At 39.8% G+C, this 23813-nt stretch overlaps 1 protein-coding gene across 1 annotated transcript; it reads right to left on the reverse strand.

The window, feature by feature from the left end:
• Positions 1–12800: 12800 nt before the first annotated feature.
• Positions 12801–22972, reverse strand: LOC102799110 (SLAM family member 5-like). Its single transcript, XM_006809948.2, has 6 exons — positions 22915–22972; positions 15974–16273; positions 15605–15889; positions 15147–15233; positions 13885–13934; positions 12801–13450 (listed from the first exon to the last, which is right to left on the reverse strand). The coding sequence occupies exons 1-6, from the start codon at positions 22970–22972 to the stop codon at positions 13229–13231; spliced, it is 1002 nt and encodes a 333-aa protein (XP_006810011.1). The 3' UTR covers positions 12801–13228.
• Between the last annotated feature and the right edge of the window lie 841 nt (positions 22973–23813).

Consider the following 23813-nt stretch of genomic DNA (forward strand, 5'->3'; position numbering starts at 1 on the left):
GAGAGGCAAACATCCCCAACAATTACCCATCCAAGATCAAGCTTTTGGGCGTAAGGTGCTTCATTGGGCCCATTTGCCTGGCGTCGAACCTTGTGAGCCTGAATTACATCACGGCCTAAGAGGAGGAGAATATCTGCCTCTGGATCAAGAGGGGGTATTTGTGCGGCTATGTGAGCTAGGTGATGATGAGCAGCTGCAGCTTCTGGGGTGGGTATCTCACTCCTGTTATCAGGAATCTGATTACACTCTGTCAGTGTTGGTAGTGGTATGGACACTTTTCCGTCAACACCTTCAATGACAAAGCCGTGAGCTCTACGGCCTGTTTTGTTCGTTGTGCCAGAGCATGTTTTCATTGTGTATGGAAAGTCTTCACCATGTACATTAAACATGTCAAAAAAGGGAGAACGAGCCAGTGACACATTACTTTGGTCGTCTAAAATTGCATACATTTTCGTTTTCATTTGAGGGGCTGTGCTGTGATATACTTTCACCATGCAAATTTTAGAACAAGACCGTCCTTGTTGTCCCTGTCCACATACCTCAGTGCAGTTAGATGTGGTCACTGTGGAGCTCGGGATGTCTGGCTCCCCGCCGTGTGCCTCTGGTGTAGAATCAAAGCTCCCACTTGTCCAAGGGGGTGGCCCGGCATGCATGGCAGAGATGTGGGTATTGCTTTTGCACTCCAGACAACGAATATCAGCTTTACAGTCTTTGGCCCTGTGTTCTGTTGATGAGAGACACTTGTAACAGATCGAGAGCCCTTTGAGCAGACTTTTCCGCTCATCCAGTGTTTTCATCCTAAACCCTCTACATTTTGCAAGTGAATGGGGCTTCATGTGTACTGGGCACTGTTTGTCGGGATCAGGAGAGTGAGTGTTAGATTTGTTGCTGGATGTGCCAACCTGTGTTTTGTTTGCTGTTAGCGGGGCTCTAAAATGTGATTGTCTCACCAGTGGCCTTTCTATCTTCATGTGCCCAGTGCTGTAATTTTGTAGCATGAAGCTGGGGTCAGTTTTCATTTCAGCATTGCTATTCACGAACTGAACAAAGTAGGAGAAAGGCGGATAGTGCACTCTGTGTTCTTTCTTATACTTGGACCCCTGTTTGATCCATGACTCTTGCAGGGTATGTGGGAGTTTTTCCACAATTGGGTTTATGCCTCTTGGAGTGTCAAGAAAGCTGAGGCCTGGTAGATATCCTTCATCTTTTGCTGCTTCAAGTTCCAGGAGGAGATCTGCAAGTTCCTGAAGAAGGTGATTGTCTTTCGGAGTAACTCTGGGAAAGCTCTCTAGGCGTTTGAACAGAGAAGCTTCAATAACTTCTGATGAGCCATAAATCCTGTCTAACCTTTGCCATAAACGCTGAAGACCTGTTTCTGGATTGTTAACATGGACAGCCCTGATTCTCAGAGCATGCTGGAGAGACTCCCCACTAAGCCACTTAGTGAGCAGATCAAGTTCTTCACTGCACTTTAGGTTTAAATCTTCAGTGGCATTGTGAAACATAGATCTCCATGCTAGATAAGTCTCTGGCTTGTTATCAAACACTGTCAGTCCTGCTGTCAGTAGGTCACGGCGTGAGAGGAGGGCAGCGAGGTCTGATACATCTGCTTGTCGCTGTGGTGTGGCTGCTCCAACGTGGTTGGACCAATGGGGAGGTGGAAGTTTGGGCTGCCAAACGGGTGGAGAACTGGGGGGGTACCCACGCACAGCTGCTGCTGATATGTCCGGCCCTGTAGTGTGGGTGTTGTCTAAGTCACATTTTTGCTGTCTACTGTGTTTTGACTCACCTTCCATATTAGTGTTGTTGTGGAAGTGGGTATCTACATACTCTTGAGTGCGACTGACAGCCGCAGGAATGTCTGGTGGCTTCACAGACTCTGCCTGGTCCAGAACTGCAGCCTCTAGGACCCTTGCAGCTGCAAGTGCTGCTTCTGCTTCTCCCTCCTGCTTCAGAGCATTTAGCGCTGCCTCCATCCGGGCCTTTTCGACCTCCATGTCTATTTGGCGTTTGGCGTATTCTGCTCTTGCTCGAGCAGCTTCGGCTTCAGCTCGTGCTCGTGCTGCAGCAAGGCTTGCTGCTGAGCTGTTTGACCGGTGTGAAGCTGCTGATCTGCATTCCGACCTGACTTCCAGCTGTGAAAGCTGCGAGGTGTCTCCGTGGTTGGACATGATTGCTGTCGCTGAAGTGGAGTGTCTCAGGATCCTGGCAGTGCACTTGATGCGTGGACAATCTTTTTACTCTTCTGCCCTCAGCTGAACGTCTCTATCAGCTTATGCAGAGAGCTAAACATTAAATGGCTTCAGTAAACACTCAGGAGACCGCGTGGCATTCTTCAGAGCTTTACTGATCCTTATTTTTTCTTTTTGTAAAACTGTAATAACAGAAACAGAATACAGTGTATTCACTCTCCATACAAATACACAAAGATTACATTAAATATTGTTGACTTGTGTAAACAGTCACTACACAATCTCAGTATCAACACTACCTCCGCGTAGCATTTCAAGAGATACAGCTAACACCAAATGCTAGTATGCTTCATGTTAGCAAGCTAAACAAAGGGCTAACAGCTAGCTTGTGCTAGTAATGTAACAAACTCTGCTAAGTACACAAGAAACTCATTACTTTGCTGAACAAGGTACTAATAAGTGAGAACAATAAACCGTTTTTGCCACACTTACAGATTATGCCTTTTCAAGGGCGTCAGATGCAGGAAATTACAGAGACACAGAGAAATGGACCTTCCCTGTCGAGCGCTGGGAGAAAACCACTGCTTGCGCTCTAACATGGCGCTACCCTGTCAACCCACTAGATGGCAGGCTTTGCCCAGACAAGATCAGGAATAAACATATTTTCTGACACGTTGCAACAGTTAATTACAGAACTAATAATTATGATCCGCCATATAACAAACTTATAAAAAACATACCTTAGAAATAACAGGAGGGACAGAATAACTAGAAAAGAATGAAAATAATGTGACCAAAGAGACATGATCATCCAAGGTATGTCCACTAATTAGCATCACAGGTGTCTACAATCTTGTAATCAGTCAGTGGGCCTATATATACGGCTCCAGGTAATCACTAGGTTGTTTGGTGACATAGTATCTACCACACTCAACATGGACCAGAGGAAGTGAAGGAAAGAATTGTCTCAGGCGATTAGAAAGGAAATCATAGACAAGCATGTTAAAGGTAAACGCTATAAGACCAATGTCCAAGCAGCTAGATGTTCCTGTGACTATAGGTGCACATGCTTTTCAAAATTTAAGATCCATGGGACTGTAACCAACCTCCCTGGACGTGGCCACAAGAGGAAAATTGACAAATCAAAGAGACGGCTAATCCAAATGGTAACAAAAGAACCCAGAAAGACTTCTAAAGAGATCCAAGGTAAACTTCATGCTCAAGAACCATCAGTGTCAGATCACACCATCCATCGTTGTTTGAGCCAAAGTGGACTACATGGGAGACAACGAAGGAGGACACCACTGTTGAAAACAAGCCAGACTGGAATATTGGGGTGGCTGTAGCTCAGGCAGTAGAGCAGGTCATCTATCGATCGGAAAGTTGGTGGTTGCCAAATATCCTTGGGCAAGATACTAACCCCAAAGTGTGTGTGTCTGAAGTGTTAGAAAAGCTCTTAGAAAACGTGCCTGTGTGAATGCACAAGTTGTGTAAAGCGCTTTGAGTGCTCAGAAGAGTAGAAAAGCGCTATATAAGAACCAGTCCATTTACCATTACCAATATGCCGCAAAGCTTCTGGGAGAACGTCCTACAGACAAATGAGGCTAAAATGTAACCTTTTGCCAAGGTACATCAGCTCTAGGTTCACAGACAAAAAAATGAAGCATATCTATAAAAGAAAACTGTCCCTACTGTGAAACATAACAGGAGGCTCTGTTATGTTCTGTGGCTGCTTTGCTGCATCTAGCACAGTGTATTGAATCTGTGTGGGGTACAATGACATTTTAAGACTATCAAGGGATTCTAGAGAGAAATGTGCTGGCCAGTGTCAGAAAGCTTGGTCTCAGTCACAGTCATGGGTCTTGCAACAGGACAATGACCCAAAATACACAGCTTAAAAACACCCATGAATGGCTAAGAGGAAAACATTGGACTATTTTAAAGTGGCCTCCTATGAGCCCTGACCAGATACCTGCTGAGAGGTGCAGAAGTCTCGTTGACAGTTACAGGAATTGTTTGATTGCAGCAATTGCCTCAAAAGGTTGTGCAACAAAATATTAAGTTGTGAGTACCATCATTTTTGTCCAGGCCTTTTCCATGCATTTATTTTTTAAATAATTCTATTGAAGCATGGTTGAAAAGCAATATCTGGCTTTCATTGGTTAACATTTATAGAAGTTTTATTTATTATTACTTTTGTTAGATTAAAGTTATTTCTGTGAACATTGAGGTTTCAGTGACTGAAGAGTACCAAAAATTTTGTCCATGTCTGTATATGTAAGTGGTCTCAGTAGAAAAGATGCTATAAAGAAACCATTCTTAAGGTAAGAGAAACTAGAACTAAGGATCTTGAACTTGGAAGACATGACAAGAGCTAACGCACAGAATGTGACAACAAAAAGGAAAAAATTAAAGACTTAAATACACAGACAGGAAAATGAGAGAATGGGGAACAGGTGGGACAAATGTGACATAACGAGACAAAGGGGAGGCAAAACTAAATACACTAAACACAGGACAAGGACTATCAAAATAAAACAGGAAGCATGACAAATAAGGAGATGTGGACGCAGACACACAAGCTTAACACTGAGAACAGGGAGAGAGACAAACATGGGGGATTGACTGATCTGGAAAGACAGAGAGGGAACATGGAACACGGAAACACAAGAAATGTGAAACAGGGAGAGAAAACTAAAAACTATAACATAAGCACAAATCAATTAAGAGTAGTAAAATCACGAATGACACTAAATCGAAGAATATTAACAAAACATAAAAACACATGAGCACTGGGTCACCAGCAGTGTTGGGAAGGTTACTTTTAAAATGTATTCCATTACAGAATACAGATTACATGCCCCAAAATGTATTCTGTAACGTATTCCGTTACGTTACTCAATGAGAGTAACGTATTCTGAATACTTTGGATTACTTAATATATTATCATGCTGTTTACAACTACATGAATGTACCATTAATGTGATTTATTACTGTTACTGAAGGTCCGCGGCTCCGAACCGTAGTAAAGGGACCTCTGGCTAATACGGTGGGTTCATGTCACGAACACGGTGTACAGTCGAGTCTTAATAGCTTACTTACAACTGGGCTCGTCAGGCACTCTTCTTGGCTGCAGTGGTTATTATTATATTTCCAGCTCCCGTTTTTGCTCGATGACAGCTCGTACTTTTCCTTTTTCTCCCTCCCTCGCTCACAGACACATAACGTGTATGGCAGTCCATTCTCCCTGCAGCACGGACTACACTGCCTATGATGCTACATTCTTTAGAGCTATACCGGTAGCATTCTGCCTATTAGCTTAGCACAGCAACAACAAAAAGGCCTCTCTCACCCAGGAAACACGCAGAGAGAGAGCGTCACCCTGTAACCATGGCAACCGTAACGCTGCCGCCTGGAACAACAGAACGTAGCTGTCAAACAAAACCCAAACAGTCCTGACCCGCCACAATATGAAACGGGGAAGTACCGCCGTGTAATCCATTTATTTCAACAAAGTAACTGTATTCTAAATACCACCTTTTTAAACGGTAACTGTAACGGAATACAGTTACTCATATTTTGTATTTTAAATACGTAATGGCGGTACATGTATTCCGTTACTCCCCAACACTGGTCACCAGACCCACGACTATGATACTTCCTCCATCAAAAGTCATGTCACATGGATGTTACTAGGGTGTAAATCAGGGGTCCCCAATCCCAGTCCACGAGGGCCGGTGTCCTTGCAGGTTTTAGATCTCACCCTGGGTCAACACATCTGAATCACATGATTAGTTCATTACCAGGCCTCTGGAGAACTTCAAGACATGTTGAGAAGGTAATTTATCCATTTAAATCAGCTGTGATGGATCAAGGAGAATTCTAAAACCTGCAGGGACACCGGCCCTCGTGGACTGAGATTGGGGACCCCTGGTGTAAATTGTAAATGATGAATTCACTTACATCAGGACAATGCTCAAAATATCAAGTATATAGCAATGTGAAAAAGTACATTCTTATTGCCTAAGAATTCAATTCAATTCAATTCAATTCAATTTTATTTATATAGCGCCAAATCACAACAAAAGTCGCCTCAAGGCGCTTCATAGATACAGAGAAAAACCTAACAATCATATGACCCCCTATGAGCAAGCACTTTGGCGACAGTGGGAAGGAAAAACTCCCCTTTAACAGGAAGAAACCTCCGGCAGAACCAGGCTCAGGGAGGGGCGGCCATCTGCTGCGACCGGTTGGGGTGAGAGAAGGAAGACAGGATAAAAGACATGCTGTGGAAGAGAGACAGAGGTTAATAACAGATATGATTCAATGCAGAGAAGTCTATTAATACATAGGGAGTGAGAAAGGTGACTGGAAAGGAAAAACTCAATGCATCATGGGAATCCCCCGGCAGCCTACGTCTATTGCAGCATAACTAAGGGAGGATTCAGGGTCACCTGGTCCAGCCCTAACTATATGCTTTAGCAAAAAGGAAAGTTTTAAGCCTAATCTTAAAAGTAGAGATAGTGTCTGTCTCCCGAATCCAAACTGGAAGCTGGTTCCACAGAAGAGGGGCCTGAAAACTGAAGGCTCTCCCTCCCATTCTACTTTTAAATACTCTAGGAACAACAAGTAGGCCTGCAGAGCGAGAGCGAAGTGCTCTAATAGGGTGATATGGTACTACAAGGTCATTAAGATAAGATGGGGCCTGATTATTTAAGACCTTGTAAGTGAGGAGCAGGATTTTGAATTCAATTCTGGATTTAACAGGAAGCCAATGAAGGGAAGCCAAAACAGGAGAAATATGCTCTCTCTTTCTAGTCCCTGTCAGGACTCTTGCTGCAGCATTTTGGATTAGCTGAAGGCTTTTCAGTGAGTTTTTTGGACATCCTGATAATAATGAATTACAGTAGTTCAGCCTGGAAGTAATAAATGCATGAAGTAGTTTTTCAGCGTCACTCTGAGACAGGATATTTCTAATTTTAGTGATGTTGCGCAAATGGAAGAACGCAGTCTTACATATTTGTTTAATATGTGCGTTGAAGGACATATCCTGGTCAAAAATGACTCCAAGGTTCCTCACAGTGTTACTGGGGGCCAAGGTAATGCCATCCAGAGTAAGAATCTGGTTAGATACCATATTTCTAAGCTTTTCAGCACCGAGTACAATAACCTCAGTTTTATCTGAATCAAGAAGCAGAAAGTTAGCGGCCATCCAGGTCTTTATGTCTTTAAGACATTCCTGCAATTTAACTAATTGGTGTGTGTTATCTGGCTTCATGGACAGATAGAGCTGGGTGTCATCTGCATAGCAGTGAAAATGTATGCTATGTCTTCTAATGATGCTGCCTAAGGGAAGCATGTATATTGTAAACAGAATTGGTCCTAGCACTGAACCCTGTGGAACACCATAACTGACCTTAGTGTGTGAAGAGGACTCTCCATTTACATGCACAAATTGGAGTCTATTAGATAGATATGATACAAACCACTGCAGTGCAGTACCTGTAATACCTACAGCATGTTCTAATCACTCTAATAGTATATTATGGTCAACAGCATCGAATGCTGCACTAAGGTCTAGCAGGACAAGCACAGAGATGAGTCCACTGTCAGAGGCCATAAGAAGATCATTTGTAACCTTCACTAAAGCTGTTTCTGTGCTGTGATGAGCTCTGAAACCTGACTGAAACTCTTCAAATAAACCATTCCTCTGCAGATGATCTGTTAGCTGTTTGACAACTACTCTTTCAAGGATTTTTGATATGAAAGGAAGGTTGGAGGATGGCCTATAATTAGCTAAGACTGCTGGGTCTAGAGATGGCTTTTTGAGTAAAGGTTTAACTACAGCCAGCTTGAAGGCCTGTGGTACATAACCGATTATTAGAGACAGGTTGATCATATTTAAGATCGAAGAATTAATTAATGGCAGGACTTCTTTGAGCAGTTTTGTAGGAATGGGGTCTAAAAGACACGCTGATGGTTTGGAGGAAGTAATTATTGAAGTTAACTCAGAAACATGAATTGGAGAAAAAGAGTCTAACTTAACATCAGTGGTACTAAGAGTAGCTGTAGATAATATTACATCTGTGGGATGAATATTGGTAATTTTTTCTCTAATGATAAAAATTTTATTTGTGAAGAGGTTCATGAAGTCATTACTAGTTAACGTTAAAGGGATGGTTGGCTCAAAAGAGCTCTGACTTTTTGTCAGCCTGGCTACAGTGCTGAAGAGAAACCTGGGGTTGTTCTTATTTTCTTCAATCAGTGACGAATAGTAAGCTGTTCTGGCTTTGCGGAGGGCTTTCTTATAAAGCAACAAACTATTTCTCCAGGCTAAATGATGATCCTCTAAATTTGTGACACGCCATTTCCTCTCCAGCTTACGAGTTATCTGCTTTAGGCTACGTGTTTGAGAATTATACCACGGAGTCAGGTACTTCTGATTAGAGACCTTAGTTTTCACCGGAGCTAAAGTATCCAGAGTCGTATGTAGTGAGGAGGTGAAATTATTAACAAGATAATCGACCTCTGTTGGGGTAGCATTCAGATAGCTGCTCTGCTCTGTGTTGGTACAGGGCATTGACGATGATAACAGTGGGTGGATTATATTCTTAAACTTAGTTACAGCGCTTTCAGAAAGACATCTACTTTGATAAAGTCTACTCTCCACTGCTGTGTAATCAATTATTTTAAATGTAAATGTTATCAGGAAATGATCAGACAGGAGAGGGTTTTCAAGAAACACTGTTAAATGTTCAGTTTCTATGCCATATGTTAAAACAAGATCTAGAGTGTGATTAAAGTGGTGGGTGGGTTCTTTTACATTTTGAGAGAAACCAATTGAGTCTAATAACAGATTAAATGCCATGTTGAGGCTGTCATTTTTAGCATCTACATGGATGTTAAAATCACCCACAATAATTATTTTATCTGAGCTCAGAACTAAATTAGATATAAAGTCTGAGAAATCAGACAGAAACTCTGTGTAAGGCCCAGGTGGACGATAGATGATAATAATGGATTGGATTTATGGATTGGATTTATATAGCGCTTTTCAAGGCACCCAAAGCGCTTTACAATGCCACTATTCATTCACTCTCGCATTCACACACTGGTGGAGGCAAGCTACGGTTGTAGCCACAGCTGCCCTGGGGCAGACTGACAGAAGCGAGGCTGCCATATCGCGCCATCGGCCCCTCTGGCCAACACCAGTAGGCGGTAGGGTAAAGTGTCTTGCCCAAGGACACAACGACCAGGACAGAGAGCCCAGGGATCGAACCGGCGACCTTCCGGTTACAGATACGCTTCCCAACCCCCCCTGAGCCACGGTCGCCCGGTTGATAACAAGTAAGACTGGTTTCTGAGTTTCACAGCTGGGGTGGACAATGTTAAGCATCAGGCTTTCAAATGAATTAAAAGTCTGTCTTGGTCTTTCGTTAATTAATAGACTGGTGTGAAAAATTGCTGCCACACCGCCCCCTCGGCCTGTGCTTCGAGATTTCTGGTAGTTAGAATGACTCGGGGGTGTTGATTCATTTAAACTAACATAATCATCCTGCTGCAACCAGGTTTCTGTAAGGCAGAGTAAATCAAATTGTTGATCAATTATTAAGTCATGTACTAACAGAGACTTGGAGGAGAGAGACCTAATATTTAATAATCCACATTTCACTGTTTTACTCTTTGGTTCAGATGTGGATACTGTATTGTTCTTTCTTTGTAATTGTTTATGTTTAAGTTGTTTGTTGCTGGTTTTTAGTTTGTTTTTTGTCTTTTTGGAAGCTGACACAGTCTCTATGGAGATGGGTTTTTGGAGGGGTAGCAGGAGGAGAGAAGCTGCAGAGAGGCGTGTAAGACTGCAACTCTGCTTCCTGATACCAACTCTGGATAGTCATATTTTGGGGGATTTAATACATTTGTCCATATTTCTAGAAATGAGAGCTGCTCCATTCAAAGTGGGATGGATGCTGTCTCTCCTAACAAGACCAGGTTTCCTCCAGAAGGTTTGCCAATTATCTATGAAGCCCACATCGTTTCTGGGACACCACTCAGACAGCCAGCAATTTAAGGAGAACATGCGGCTAAACATGTCACTCCTGGTCTGATTGGGGAGGGGACCAGAGAAAACTACAGAGTCCAACATTGTTTTGGCAAAGTTGCACACCGATTCAATATTGATTTTAGTGACCTCCGATTGGCGTAACCGGGTGTCATTACTGCCGACGTGAATTATGATTTTACTAAATTTACGTTTACCCTTAGCCAGCAGTTTTAAATTTCCTTCAATGTCGCCTGTTCTGGCCCCTGGAAGACAATTGACTATGGTTGCCGGTGTCTCTAGCTTCACATGTCTGAGAACAGAATCACCAATTACCAGAGTTTGACCCCCGGTGGGTGTGTCGCCGAGTGGGGAAAAACGGTTAGACACATGAACGGGTTAAGAGGTTAAGTAGTAGCCAAGTGATGCTAATCAGTTTTTGGAAAACTAAATTCAGTGTCACTAAACACACTCAGGCCTGATTACTGACAGACCTGTTGATTCACTTAAAGAGAACCTGTCTGCCAAACTGAAGCAGGCTAAGATGTCAAAAAGCAACAAACCATGCTACGATCTAAAAAATAACACCTGAGAAACAAAGTCACTTGCATCTATCATTTTGTAAAGGATTACAAACTATTTTTAATACTTTGAGCGTAGATGAACCGCAGTGAGAGCCATTATACACAAATGGAGAAAAGCTGAAATTTCCCAAGACCGGTCGACCAACTCCAACTCCAAGAGCGCACCAAGAGTAATGTCACAAATGAACCCAGAACAGCATTAAAGAACTCCAAGCTTCACATGTCTCAGTAATGGTCAGAGTGCATGATTTGACAAAACAAAGAGACCGGAGAAAAATGGAATCCATGGGAGAGTTCAAGGAAAGCAACATGGGGGTCTCAAAACAACTCTCAAATGACCTGAAGACAAAGATTGTTCACCATCATGGTTTAGGGGAAGGATACAGAAAGCTGTCTCAGAGATTTAAGCTGTCTGTTTCCACAGTTAGCAACATATTGAGAAAATGGAAGACCACAGGCTCAGTCAACCCACAGACCAGCACCAAAGACCTACAACATCATCTTGGAGCAGATGGAGTCACTGTGCATCGTTCAACCATTTGGCGCACTTTACAGAATCTATCTAATATGCTCCAATTTGTGCATGTAAATGGAGAGTCCTCTTCACACACTGAGGTTAATTATGGAGTTCCACAGGGTTCAGTGCTAGGACCAATTCTGTTTACATTATACATGCTTCCCTTAGGCAGCATCATTAGAAGACATAGCATACATTTTCACTGCTATGCAGATGACACCCAGCTCTATCTATCCATGAAGCCAGATAACACACACCAATTAGTTAAACTGCAGGAATGTCTTGAAGACATAAAGACCTGGATGGCCGCTAACTTTCTGCTTCTTGATTCAGATAAAACTGAGGTTTTTTTACTCGGCGCTGAAAAGCTTAGAAATATGGTATCTAACCAGATTCTTACTCTGGATGGCATTACCTTGGCCTCCAGTAACACTGTGAGGAACCTTGGAGTCATTTTTGACCAGGATATGTCCTTCAACGCACATATTAAACAAATATGTAAGACTGCGTTCTTCCATTTGCGCAACATCTCTAAAATTAGAAATATCCTGTCTTAGAGTGACGCTGAAAAACTAGTTCATGCATTTATTACTTCCAGGCTGGACTACTGAAATTCATTATTATCAGGATGTCCAAAAAACTCACTGAAAAGCCTTCAGCTAATCCAAAATGCTGCAGCAAGAGTACTGACAGGGACTAGAAAGAGAGAGCATATTTCTCCTGTTTTGGCTTCCCTTCTTTGGCTTCCTGTTAAATCCAGAATTGAATTCAAAATCCTGCTCCTCACATACAAGGTCTTAAATAATCAGGCCCCATCTTATCTTAATGACCTTGTAGTACCATATCACATTAGAGCACTTCGCTCTCGCTCTGCAGGCCTACTTGTTGTTCCTAGAGTATTTAAAAGTAGAATGGGAGGGAGAGCCTTCAGTTTTCAGGCCCCTCTTCTGTGGAACCAGCTTCCAGTTTGGATTCGGGAGACAGACACTATCTCTACTTTTAAGATTAGGCTTAAAACTTTCCTTTTTGCTAAAGCATATAGTTAGGGCTGGACCAGGTGACCCTGAATCCTCCCTTAGTTATGCTGCAATAGACACTGTGTGATAAAAAGGATGTTACCCTATCTCCCTTCGAATGGTTTCAAATGTAAATGCATCCAAATAAATTGGATATCTTTTTTTTTAAGACTTACATATACTGTGTTAGTTCATGTATTCTCCTCCTCTTTGAGACCTCTGCCATTTTTACCCAGCTATAAACAGTTTCACATTTTCAAGACTGTATCATCCTAGAATGTTTATAAAGTTAAAAAGAACTGCATTGGATTTGTGTATAACACAACCAAAGCAGTTAGAGTACAATTAAACAAAAACAAGCAACAAACAAACAACCTTTATTTGTCACATGCACAGTCATCATACAGAGTACAACATGCTGTAAAATGCTTGTGCAGCCACAATTACTGATGAAACAACTATTATCTATGATAAAAAAAATAAAAAAGAAGATATATATATATATGTAATGTTATTAATGTAATAACAGTACTTACTAAATATTGCCGCTATTTCACAATAGTCTGCAGGTACATATCTGTGCTTAGCTGACTCTACCCACTTTGTTGCTATGTCTGTAAACTCTGTGCCTATTTCATGTTCTCAAAAACAAGACTTTGAAAGAATAAATATTGGGTTAACTAGCTCTGTTAATTCAAATTAAGAGAAATATCCAGCTACCTTTAAGCTAGACCACAATATCATTCAGCAACCAAACCTTTGTGTCTAAAGTGAGCTACATGTGAGTGAACAGATCCATATTTTTCCCTCACAGTAACATGAACATCCACATTTTGCACATATGGTACATCAGTGAACTCTGTTGATCATTATAAATACAGTTACTGGTTTTCTTCAGGTTTGGGTGTTTGTTGTTGGACTGTAGAATTGGGCTTTGCAGCTCTGTCCACCTGAGCATACACCGTCTCTGGCTGAGGGATGTTTTCAGTCTTAGTGGATTTTTGTGCAGTATGAAACTCCACCAAAGCATAAGTAGATGTTGGAGAATTACATGATTCGTGTCCTGAGGGAGTCTGATTTTGAGTCTGGCCTGGAGTGATATCCTGGAAATAAACCAAAAGATCTTTGTTAGGAAAATGTCATAGTCATGATTACTTTATCTTACATGTGTTATACAATAATAAGCCAGGAAGTCTAAATGCAAGAAAATATCACAAACAGTGATGTCTAAATGTGGCAAGAAGAAGCATAAGGTTGGATCTGCATCAGCAGACTAGATGGAACAGTTGGTGTAGAAAGGAGATGGGGTTGATTTTAGAAAGTAGCTTGTGAAACAGTGTTTGCTCATGTGTAGTTGTAGACTTTAGTCCAGTTTAAAATTTAAAGGATTTTGTTTAGGAACAAATCTGGTTTCAATAATTTAATTACTCACAATTAAACCATTCGTTCCCACAGTTTGACTAGCAAAGTGGGAGAGGTTCTTCTTCTGGTTTTTTTTGGTTTGTTTGTTTGTTTTTCAAAAAAAGTTTCCGCTTACCTCAGGAACCGCATATATAGTATTTTCCTGGTTCCCGCCTTTACTTTTACCTGTAAGTCAGTCATAGAAAATATAGATTGACTTGCTTGAAATTTAGATTTTGCAGGATAAATTTTATTTCCTTATTAAAGTGTTATATTTACATCTTCTACAAGGTGATTTTTTTAGTACATAAAAAAACGATCTCACTGTAGCCAAACAGAAGTGATATAGTGGACTAATACAATAACATTTATTCCCGATTTTCTATGTTAACTCATGCAAGTTAAACAGAATTTTGATAAAACCCTTTTCTGTTCAGTAGACTGTAAACAGATCAGTCTGCTTTAAAAAAAAAAAGAAAAAGAAAGAAAGAAAAACCTCATCCCTCTTTGCAGTCAAAGTGATTTTTATATTTTTATAGCTTTCATTAAGTGTGAAAAAACATGCCTATGGAACCTGTCAGAGTCACACACACACACACACACACACACACCTACACACACACACACACACACACACACACACACACAAACAAACAGGAACAGCAGCCATACTATTGTAATGACCACACTGTAACCCCACATATTTACAGAATATACACTACATAGCAATTTAACATTTATCATCTTATATAATATTTGAGTAGTTTGAAGTATATTTATGGTATAATTATAGACACGGTGCATCTTTACATAGATAATGCAAGTTTCAATTGTCTCTACTGGGTTGTGGACATCAAGATTGCCTTTGAATTGTTGTAACCATCATTACACGACCTCCTAAAGCTAATAAAACAATGTTTACTGTTCCAGCGTTTTCCAAGTCTATACTTTAACATGTACACTGGTACAGCTAGGAACCTTTTTCTCCTCTGTCATTCTTCCTTGTGGTCTTTAACTTTTTGTTTTTGTTTTGTTTTGTTTTTAAACGGGGAAGGGAAAAGAACAAAATTAATTCAAGAATTTCCTTCTGACCACTTCCCCATTTTTTTTTTTATAATTTTAATGGCTTTGTTATTATTTATTTTCACTTGATATTGTTATTCATTTTTAATTTACATCTTAAATCTCTCATTCCAAAGTGAATGAACAGAGTTATAAACACATTTACACAGAACATACACAAAGTAGATCTTTACTGCTGTACTAAAGTATATCTTCTCATGGCATTACCTAATCATATAAAGAATGTGTATTTGTATAAAGTGTATTTTTAAATGCAAAATAAAATTTTTGTGTACTTTATGTATCACCAATTCACGAAAAAACATTGGAACTTACATTTCATGATGAAGCAAAGGGTAATGAAGAGAGTCAACAAGAAGAGAACAGAAGTCGAAGCTGCAATTATGATGGCTCCACTGGGAACTGTAATCAAATTAAATTATTATATCACAGAAATTCTGACCAAGTTCAGTACTAGGATTTATTTGCAAAAAAAAAAAAGTATTATAGCAGTAAATCTTTTACTGATCTCTACAATATTACATTACACACCCCTGTTTGGGGCAGTTTGCTTAAACAAGTTCTTTAAGAAGGCAATACAGATCTTTTTCCAAAACCATTCACAGTCAGTGGTCAGTTCCCACCTACATTCAATCATCAGTTTAGTTAACCCCACAAACTACATGTTTTTGGACATGTAGTTAGGCATGGGGAGAACATGCAAACACCACACAGCAAGTCCTTTAAAATCAGGTTATTTCAGTTTTTCATTCATTCATTACCTTTATTCTTACCTGTCTCTGTTTCACAGAAAGATCTGAGCACCTTCTTAGTCACGTTCCAGCTCACTTGGTTGCTGTGATTACAGAAAATGGTGTCTTGCTGCAGGTAAACAATTAGAGAGGAAAAATTTTTTGTGGCCTTCAAATCCTTTTCTTCTGCATGAGAGCAGTTTTTACCATCACATCTGAAACTACTACTGATGTTAAAGTCCACTGTGCTGCAGGTCACAGTCAGGTTACAGGAGTCTGAGCTCTTGGACACAGACTCCACTGTCAGCTTGGCAGGAGTCACTGGATCTGGCGAACAACAGGTGTTAAAGTATTTAAAACAAGTCTATGACTTATCAACATTTCAAAATAATTATGAAAAGAGAAACCTACCTTGAACTATGACCTCGTACTCAGCTACCCTTTTCTGTTTTTCGCCGATCACAACTGCAGTATAATCTCCACTGTCATTGTGTTGTACATTCTTTAATATCAAAGAGTAATTTGGTCCAAACAGCTCAGCCCTTCCTGCATATTTCTTATATACGAATTGATCTTTATTAAAATCACATTTAGCTATAGTGTTACTGGAATTAAAGTTCCAGAACACATTTGTCTCTTCTTCAAGTTTAACAGGTTCATTTATATCCAGATATAAGTCCTTTCCATGCAACAGAAACACAGGCTGGAGCCCTAAAAGAAAACAATTAAAAAATAGAATTCAAAAATTAACAACAACAATAACAACACTAATGTCAGAATTGTGTGCATGAAGCTATATACTGTAAAATTTACTATAATGACAGAGGGTTATGTCAACTTAGCATCACAAAAAAATAATGTGGAATAGTATTTAATTCTCCTGTCCAAATAACAAAAAACATGTCAGTGTTGACTGTGTGGCAGGCAGAGTCAGACCCAAATGCAGGAGTTGGAAACAAGGGAGGTAAACTAAGGCAGTTTTATTCCTGAACTTAAACACAATACAGAATAATCCAGACTGAAAAACAAGGTAAACAATCTATAACTGTGTTGATGCATGCTCAATCATCCAGGTAAGGACATCCCAAAAAGTTGATTCTGATCATCTGGATGCAGCGTTTTTACTGGGAAAAACATTTTATCACTGATCCAAGACCGAAGAAGTCACTTGGATGAGTAACAAAATGTTTCTCTCACTGAAAACGCTATATCCAGATGAGCAGATTGGTAAATCTGTGAGTTTTCAGGGAGAACAGACTGCAAGGAAGGACACAACAAAGGACAAAAGGAGACAGAGACAATACATAACAAGGGGAAACACAACAGGTGGGAAGATAACTGAAACAAATCAGAGATAATTAGACAGGGGGAGTAGAACTGAATATAAAATACAAGAGACTAGAGGTCACCAAAGTAAAGAAGGAAATGACTAACACTGGACACCTGAACTTGACACAGACAGAAGCCAAAGCATTAAAATAAGTCTGTCCCAGAAAGGAAGACTGGGACAGACTGAAGACAGAAGGGAATAAATATCATCTAACAAGAAACCAAGGACCAGAAGCAAAGCTAGCAAACAAAAGGACCAAGGAACAATATCATAATCATTATACAAGGTTCAAACATAGATTACACTTTAAAAACCAAAAGAATATTCCAGAAAAAATTCAAAACCCTGACAGAACATCAAAATAGTGAGAATACAACAGCAATGCTCCTATATCAAATGCAGCTTTTTATTATTTATTTGCTTGATAACTTTTATTATTGTTTAGCCACATCCAACTGCTTGCTGTCTACGATGTCCAGAAAATAGTGTGGGCTTCACAAGGCAGATAAACTCTTTGGAAAACCTGGTTGTTTAGAGTTAAAGCTTCCATCCCATGGTGGTGCTGCACATCTCATAACTAGAGATATGATGAATATATTAAACCACCCAAAACACATCTATGCAGGGTTGAGACCAGGAAGCAGAGAGGCAGTCTTACATATCTTTCAGCTGCTTACATCCTCATTAAATGCCCACCAAGTCCCCATCCAACAGACACTGTCTTCTCACAGACCACAGAAAATGAACCAGAAAACAAAATACGAATTACCCTTAAAATTCATAAACAATAATTATTTAAAATTATTTCTGACACACCAAAGAGGAAAACTGTTATGTATTAGGTAATAAATACTTGGTCAAAGTTCAAGGTGGTGAATGATTTTAATAATCAAGTCTTACTAACTGCCAAAATCCTCAAACACATCTGAAAAACAGAATTTTTCAGTTTATACGTCAACCAAATACAGAGCCCCGCAAAGGAAAAGGGAGAAAAAATATAAAGCTGAAGATCTCACAATTGTTTTGGCCGCATTCTTCAGAGGCCACCAGTTTGAAGCCGACCAGGAGGTCGAGGCACGATGTGCTGGGAGTGCGGTGTTCCCCCTGGCTGTAGTGGGCCTTGACCTCCTGTTAGCTTCAAGATGGTGGGTAACAGACGTCTCCGAAAATGTCGGAGCACTTTTGCAAATATTTGATGTCTTGATAAACCGAGCAGATATTTGACATTTACACAGCTACATTCACGCCTCAAAATATCTTAAAAGTTTATTTTGTGACACAGAAAGAGTAATATTAAATCTGAGTAGCTGCTGCCATTGTTGGAAACTAAATGGCTGGGCCGCGAATAGGGATAGGTTGGGTTACAAAGGATACACCGACTCGGTCTTCAAATGCGACCTGCGAAGTATGCAGTCTATTTTGCGAGACCTCGCAAAAGTTCATCTTAATTTTTTTTTCTTCCCATGTCCCTTGCAGTGCTCCGTACCTGCACCTTATTAAGAGTTTTGAGTCTCAGTCCTTTTCTATGATTTAGTGGTCAGTAGGATAAAATCACATTAATGTAGCCAGCGTTTCAACGTAATTTAAGGAAGTTATTCCACTTTTATTGTTTTCATTGTTATATGCTGGAAAAATCCAGAGCAGCTACCAAAGCTTTACTACAACATACATGAGTTATCTTATTAATAGTGCTGGAGCCTATTGGGATGGAATTGTTTGAAGTGCCTCCATTCTATGCTATATATTAACTAAAATGCCATATAACCATATAGCCTAGTATTAAGTGGACACGGCGCCAAAAATAAAGGCATTAGACTACATGTGCTTGGGGGATAGAATGCTGTAGACTCTGGCTCACGCTTGCCTGGGAGAGAGTAGATAACAGGGGACAGTGGAAAGTTACTGAAAACACTGTTGTTTAGACTAGAGAGGGACCAGCAGATTGATTGTTTGATTTTAATTGATTGTTTAATCTGAGAAAAACAGGAATGGGATATTATACTGTTTTATGATGCATTATACTTCGGATAAGAAATACTGTTTGTGTAGAATCGTGGCCTTATTTCTCTGATTAGAAAGAAAAAAACATACTGCACGGGAAACCAAGGTCATAACTTAGGCTCACTGAGAGAGAGAGAGAAAGAGTGTGAATGCTTAGTCTGGAAGGGCGCCGAGGCTATAAGAATGTGAGAAACGGTCAGACACTTCGAGATTTTGCTGGACACCCTCCAGTGCACATCTCCCGTCCGGACGTTTGTAATGCTCAAAGTGTTGTATGTAATAAAGAGAATTGTATGGAATAAAAAGATTGTTTATTGAGCATTAAACACCGAGTGTTGTTCTTCCCGCAGCCCAAAGATCAAAGAATTGGGATATTTTAACAAACCTAACTTAGTATGAAACAGGATAGTCTGCATCAAGGATTCTCCTTCATACAATTTAGAAGGAAGAACCTAAAAAGGAAGTGGCTTTCCAGCAATGTGGAAGACTGTTGTCTGAAAAAGAAATGATGTAATCATTAATATTCAGGTGGAAAAATAAGAAATAATCACACATTTCTTTTCAACACTACCTTGCTGACAAAGACTGAGAGCTCTGTTGAGCCTTGTGTTACTTTTGAAATTAATTCGTGAATATCTTTATAAATAAAATGCTACTTATTATAAAAAATTATTAATCACAGACTTATAACTTATAACACAAACTAGTGATTGATTCTTTGGCCTCTGTGCTTGTCTGCAGCTGCACCTCACTTCAGCATCCGATACAGCTGATCCCAACATCTACAGCAGGACTCTATAGTGCAATCAATTTTGTCGCAAATGGGACCTAAATTCTCAATGGTGCTGATAAAAAAAAAAATCCTAGGTCACACCGGTGCAACCAGCCGTTCCAGTTACAGTCTGCTCAACTCTGAAAGTCTCTGTGTGGCCAACAGCAGACAATACGACCATATCGTAGCCTAAACCAATCATGAAGGTGCTGCTTAGAGTAGCTGAACGCGCCGCTGAAGCACCGCAGCACCAAATCCGTGCTCCGCTGTCCAATCAATTTGTGTGTCACCCGCACCTCTGCACAGACAGGGAAATGACGTAGGGAATTCCCACAATAATCCAATAGCACGCGGCAACAGCACACTCCCAATGTGCAAATTTTCTTCCAAAAAAATCCTAGGTCGCACCAGTGTGTCTTCTCAACTCTGAAAGTCTCTGTGTGGTCAACAACAGACACACATCATGCCCATATCGTGGCCAAAACCAATCATAGATAGCCAAGGGTGGAAGCTCTCAGATGCCCATGCCCAAGGGCATGTGCATGGGCATGTTCAGATAGAGATGTTCAGTTCGAAGACTTTGAGGCACTTTTAATTTTGACTTTATTTTTATTTTTACAAGAGATATTTTAAGTTTAAATTTCAGCTCAGTGAAGCACTTCAGCACAAGAGTTTTTTAGTACCGTATTTTCTGACTATAAGCCGCACTTGAAATCATTTAATTTTCTCAAAGGTACGCCTTGTGTGTCAGTTCTGGTTGTGCCAGCCCAGTAATCTGGTTGATTCCCAACCAGACCATGGGTGATGTCCTTTCAGTAATTAAATGACTGTAAAGCTGATGACAGTTCTGTCTCTGGCTCAGATGAAAATTATGCAATTACTCTTATAACGTGATTCTTCAGCAGCACAATGTTTTTTAGGGCACACAACAGTGAAGAGACTCCAAATCATGCCCGCCTCCTCTGTAATTTAACCCAGTAATGCACTTATGTATATAAAAAAAGGACTGCCCTATTTCATCTGTGCAATATTACTAAAATAAGAAACTTCTTGGGTCATTTCAAATAGTCCATTTTGCTTAAGAAGGTTCCTAAATGACTGAAGTGACCTATCTGAGTATCTGTGTGGTGGACATATTAAGAATTGTTTGATCTGTTCAGTTGCTAAGGAAAGGAAGCTTCAGTGCTTCCTTTATTAATTTATTACTTTAGCAAAGGATGCACTGTGATCATTCTTTATGAAATAAGAGGAGAAAATGTTGTCCCATAATTGATAATGAAAGACCAGCTAAGCATTCATGAAAACAAATGATTGGACGGTGGCGCAAAGCAGCACAGATTATTCAAACATTAACTATAACTGTTAGGATGCCCGGGTCGTTGACCCAGGGTTTTGAGTTTATTATATTATTTATCATTTCTAGCCTTTGGTTTCTTTGTTAGAGTTCTGTCTTATGGTTTATGTCTCTGTGTTCTCTAGTTGCTCTGTCTCCCCTGTCAGCTGTATTCCCTTGTCAAGTTCGCGTCTCTGTGTTATTTTTCCTGTTTTACTTTGAAAGTCTGTGTCTCATGTAAATGCGTCTGGTTTTGCATCCTTTGTCTCGTTAGGCCTGATTTTCCCCAGCTGTGTTTCCCTCCTGTTACCCATTCCCTGATTGCTCCCTCTGTGTATTTTAGCCCTGTGTTTCTCTGTGTCCATGTCGCGATCTACCCTTATCTAGCTGTGTGGTCTGTCTGTATAAGTTTACCTTGGAGTCTCAGTTTTGTTATTTTTTGGAGTTCAGCATTAAAGCTGTATTTAAGTTCACCTTTTGTCTCCGATTGTCTGCACTTTGGGTCCTATTCCTGCCTGCACACAGCCGTTTCATAACAATAACTCCATATTCAAATTCCTTCCATAACGTGCTAAGTGATATAAAATTTTAAAAACAATATGTGAAATTAATGCTGCTGTAACAAAAGCTGCTTTTTGTCAAGTTGTTGTCTTCCATTAACAAGATTGATGTAAGATTTCTAAAATAAGATTAGGATATTTATTAACTGATCAAAGTGTGTTTAAGGCTCAGTATAATACAGTTTGTATCCTCAAAAATGCATTTTTGCTTCAGATTAACTGAGATAAGAGGTAAATCAAGAGAAGATTGAGACAGTGAGGTAAATTACTATGATGCTAAAGCCACAGGGTGATACTAACTTTGAGCCATAATTTAAGGAGAAATAAAATCCAGCCCGTACACGTCAGTAATAACCAGCATTCTGGCATTAGCAGCAAAAATTACTGAATAAAACTCCAGCAGACCCAATAAAGATACGGAAGAGAAAGCGCTCTCTCTGTCTATTTCAGTGAGGTAATTCAGATCAAGATAGAATCGGTATGTTTTTAATAGAGAGGTAAACCCTTCTCATACAAACTGCTGGGCACTGAGCACTGAGACTCTGGTGGAGCTCAAGATTTGTCAAGAGGGGAGCAGAATTATTACAAACTAAGCCACCAAATAAACCTTACAGGCTGACCTGTGCAAAGTGTAGAAGAGGACCAAAACATTTTTAGCGTCAGCTCATGAGTGTGCTGTTTGTTAATGAAGAAATTTATACTGTGCCTGTCTGACTGGTTATGAATTGGTGCCATAAAAATTAAAAGAACATCTTATGACAGTCATGCCAGCAAACGTACAGCTGGTTCCACTCAAATGTGTAGTAATTCTCAATATTTTTTCAAACAGTACAAAGGAAATACTGAAATGTGCAGGAGAAAAAAAGTTATTTCCAACTCTGGTTTCCTCGTTGGGTTTTTGCTGTGCAGCAGAAGAAATTCATTTGACACAGAGATAAATATAATATACATATATTATACACAACATACAGCCAGACATTTCCAGTATTTCCAGTATCTAGAGCGTACAGAGTTATGATTCATTTGTGTTTCTACGTCATATTTTAAAGTACATACTACATTTGAACCACTGTATTATTTCAAAGCAAAGTTAATATTGAGTAGATTATCCTAGTAAGGCAGTATTGATATGTTATTGTTCCCCCCATGCCCCAACAACAAATGTGAAGACACTACTAAATCAACATCTCAGTAGAAACTACATTTACTGTATCATTTTGAATTTTATTAGCATCATGACTAAAATAAAGGCATTACTGAAAACAGCGTTTTTTGTTATTTTTTGTTATTTGATTTGTATTGCTAAAAGGTCTTTAAAAATAACACAGTAGCTGTGAAAAAAGAACAAGTTCTTACCTTGTATTTCTATTATGTAGAACAAAAATAGCGCAAACAGGACTACACCACGAGTCATGATTCTCTCAAATGATCAATGAGGAAGCAGCGTAACATTTTGTCAAAGGAGACAAAATGTTACGCATGTTAAGCTGACAGGAAGAAAAGCTGACTTCCTGTCAGCTTTTCTTTCCTTTTTTGGATAGGTGTAATGTTTATTTGTTTTTAGTTTTTATTAAAAATGTTTCAAATAGTTTAAAGAGGCTTTTCCGTTATAATTGAGCAATGAAAAGGGTTATTTTCAGTGTTTTAAGCAATACAAATGTATCTTTGGCACGTGTCAGTGTTTGAAATGACATCAAAGAGAGACAAAGACATCCAACTAGACACCCACCCCCTTTATGACTGAACCAAAGACAAATGATCATGTTAGCAAAGCTGCGTTTGGTAGATGTGTTACAAATCTACAGACATGCAGATAAATTTATGTTAGGGTTTCAGTAGGATGCAGCTGAGGTTAACATAGTATCAGTAAGACTTAAACCTCAATTGCAGTTTCATTTTAAGTCTTACAGTCTAAACAGATGGTCCCACATGAGCATAGCTGACTAAGACCTACACACAATCGTTTCAATTATGTATATCAGAGGCCAGAAACGCTGTTTAGTAGTATGTGGATTAATAAACTGACTAAAATAAGAGCATATCTGTCACAGCTAATCATATGACTGGAAGACTCACAACAGGCTCAGAGATAAAAATATTTACAAAAGGCAGGAAAGTACAAAATGAGATGAGAATTCCCTGACAAGCAGCGGAAAGTCCACATGGTGCGAGATGTTTCCTAGAAGAGTGAGAGTCTTCCAGAGATCATTTCCAGGGTGGTACAAGTTCAAGTGGTTCAAGTGGTGTACAAGAGG

Source organism: Neolamprologus brichardi, chromosome 18 (genome assembly GCF_056152115.1).
Source record: "Neolamprologus brichardi isolate AB-2024 chromosome 18, ASM5615211v1, whole genome shotgun sequence".
In the NCBI taxonomy this organism is placed as follows: domain Eukaryota; kingdom Metazoa; phylum Chordata; class Actinopteri; order Cichliformes; family Cichlidae; genus Neolamprologus; species Neolamprologus brichardi.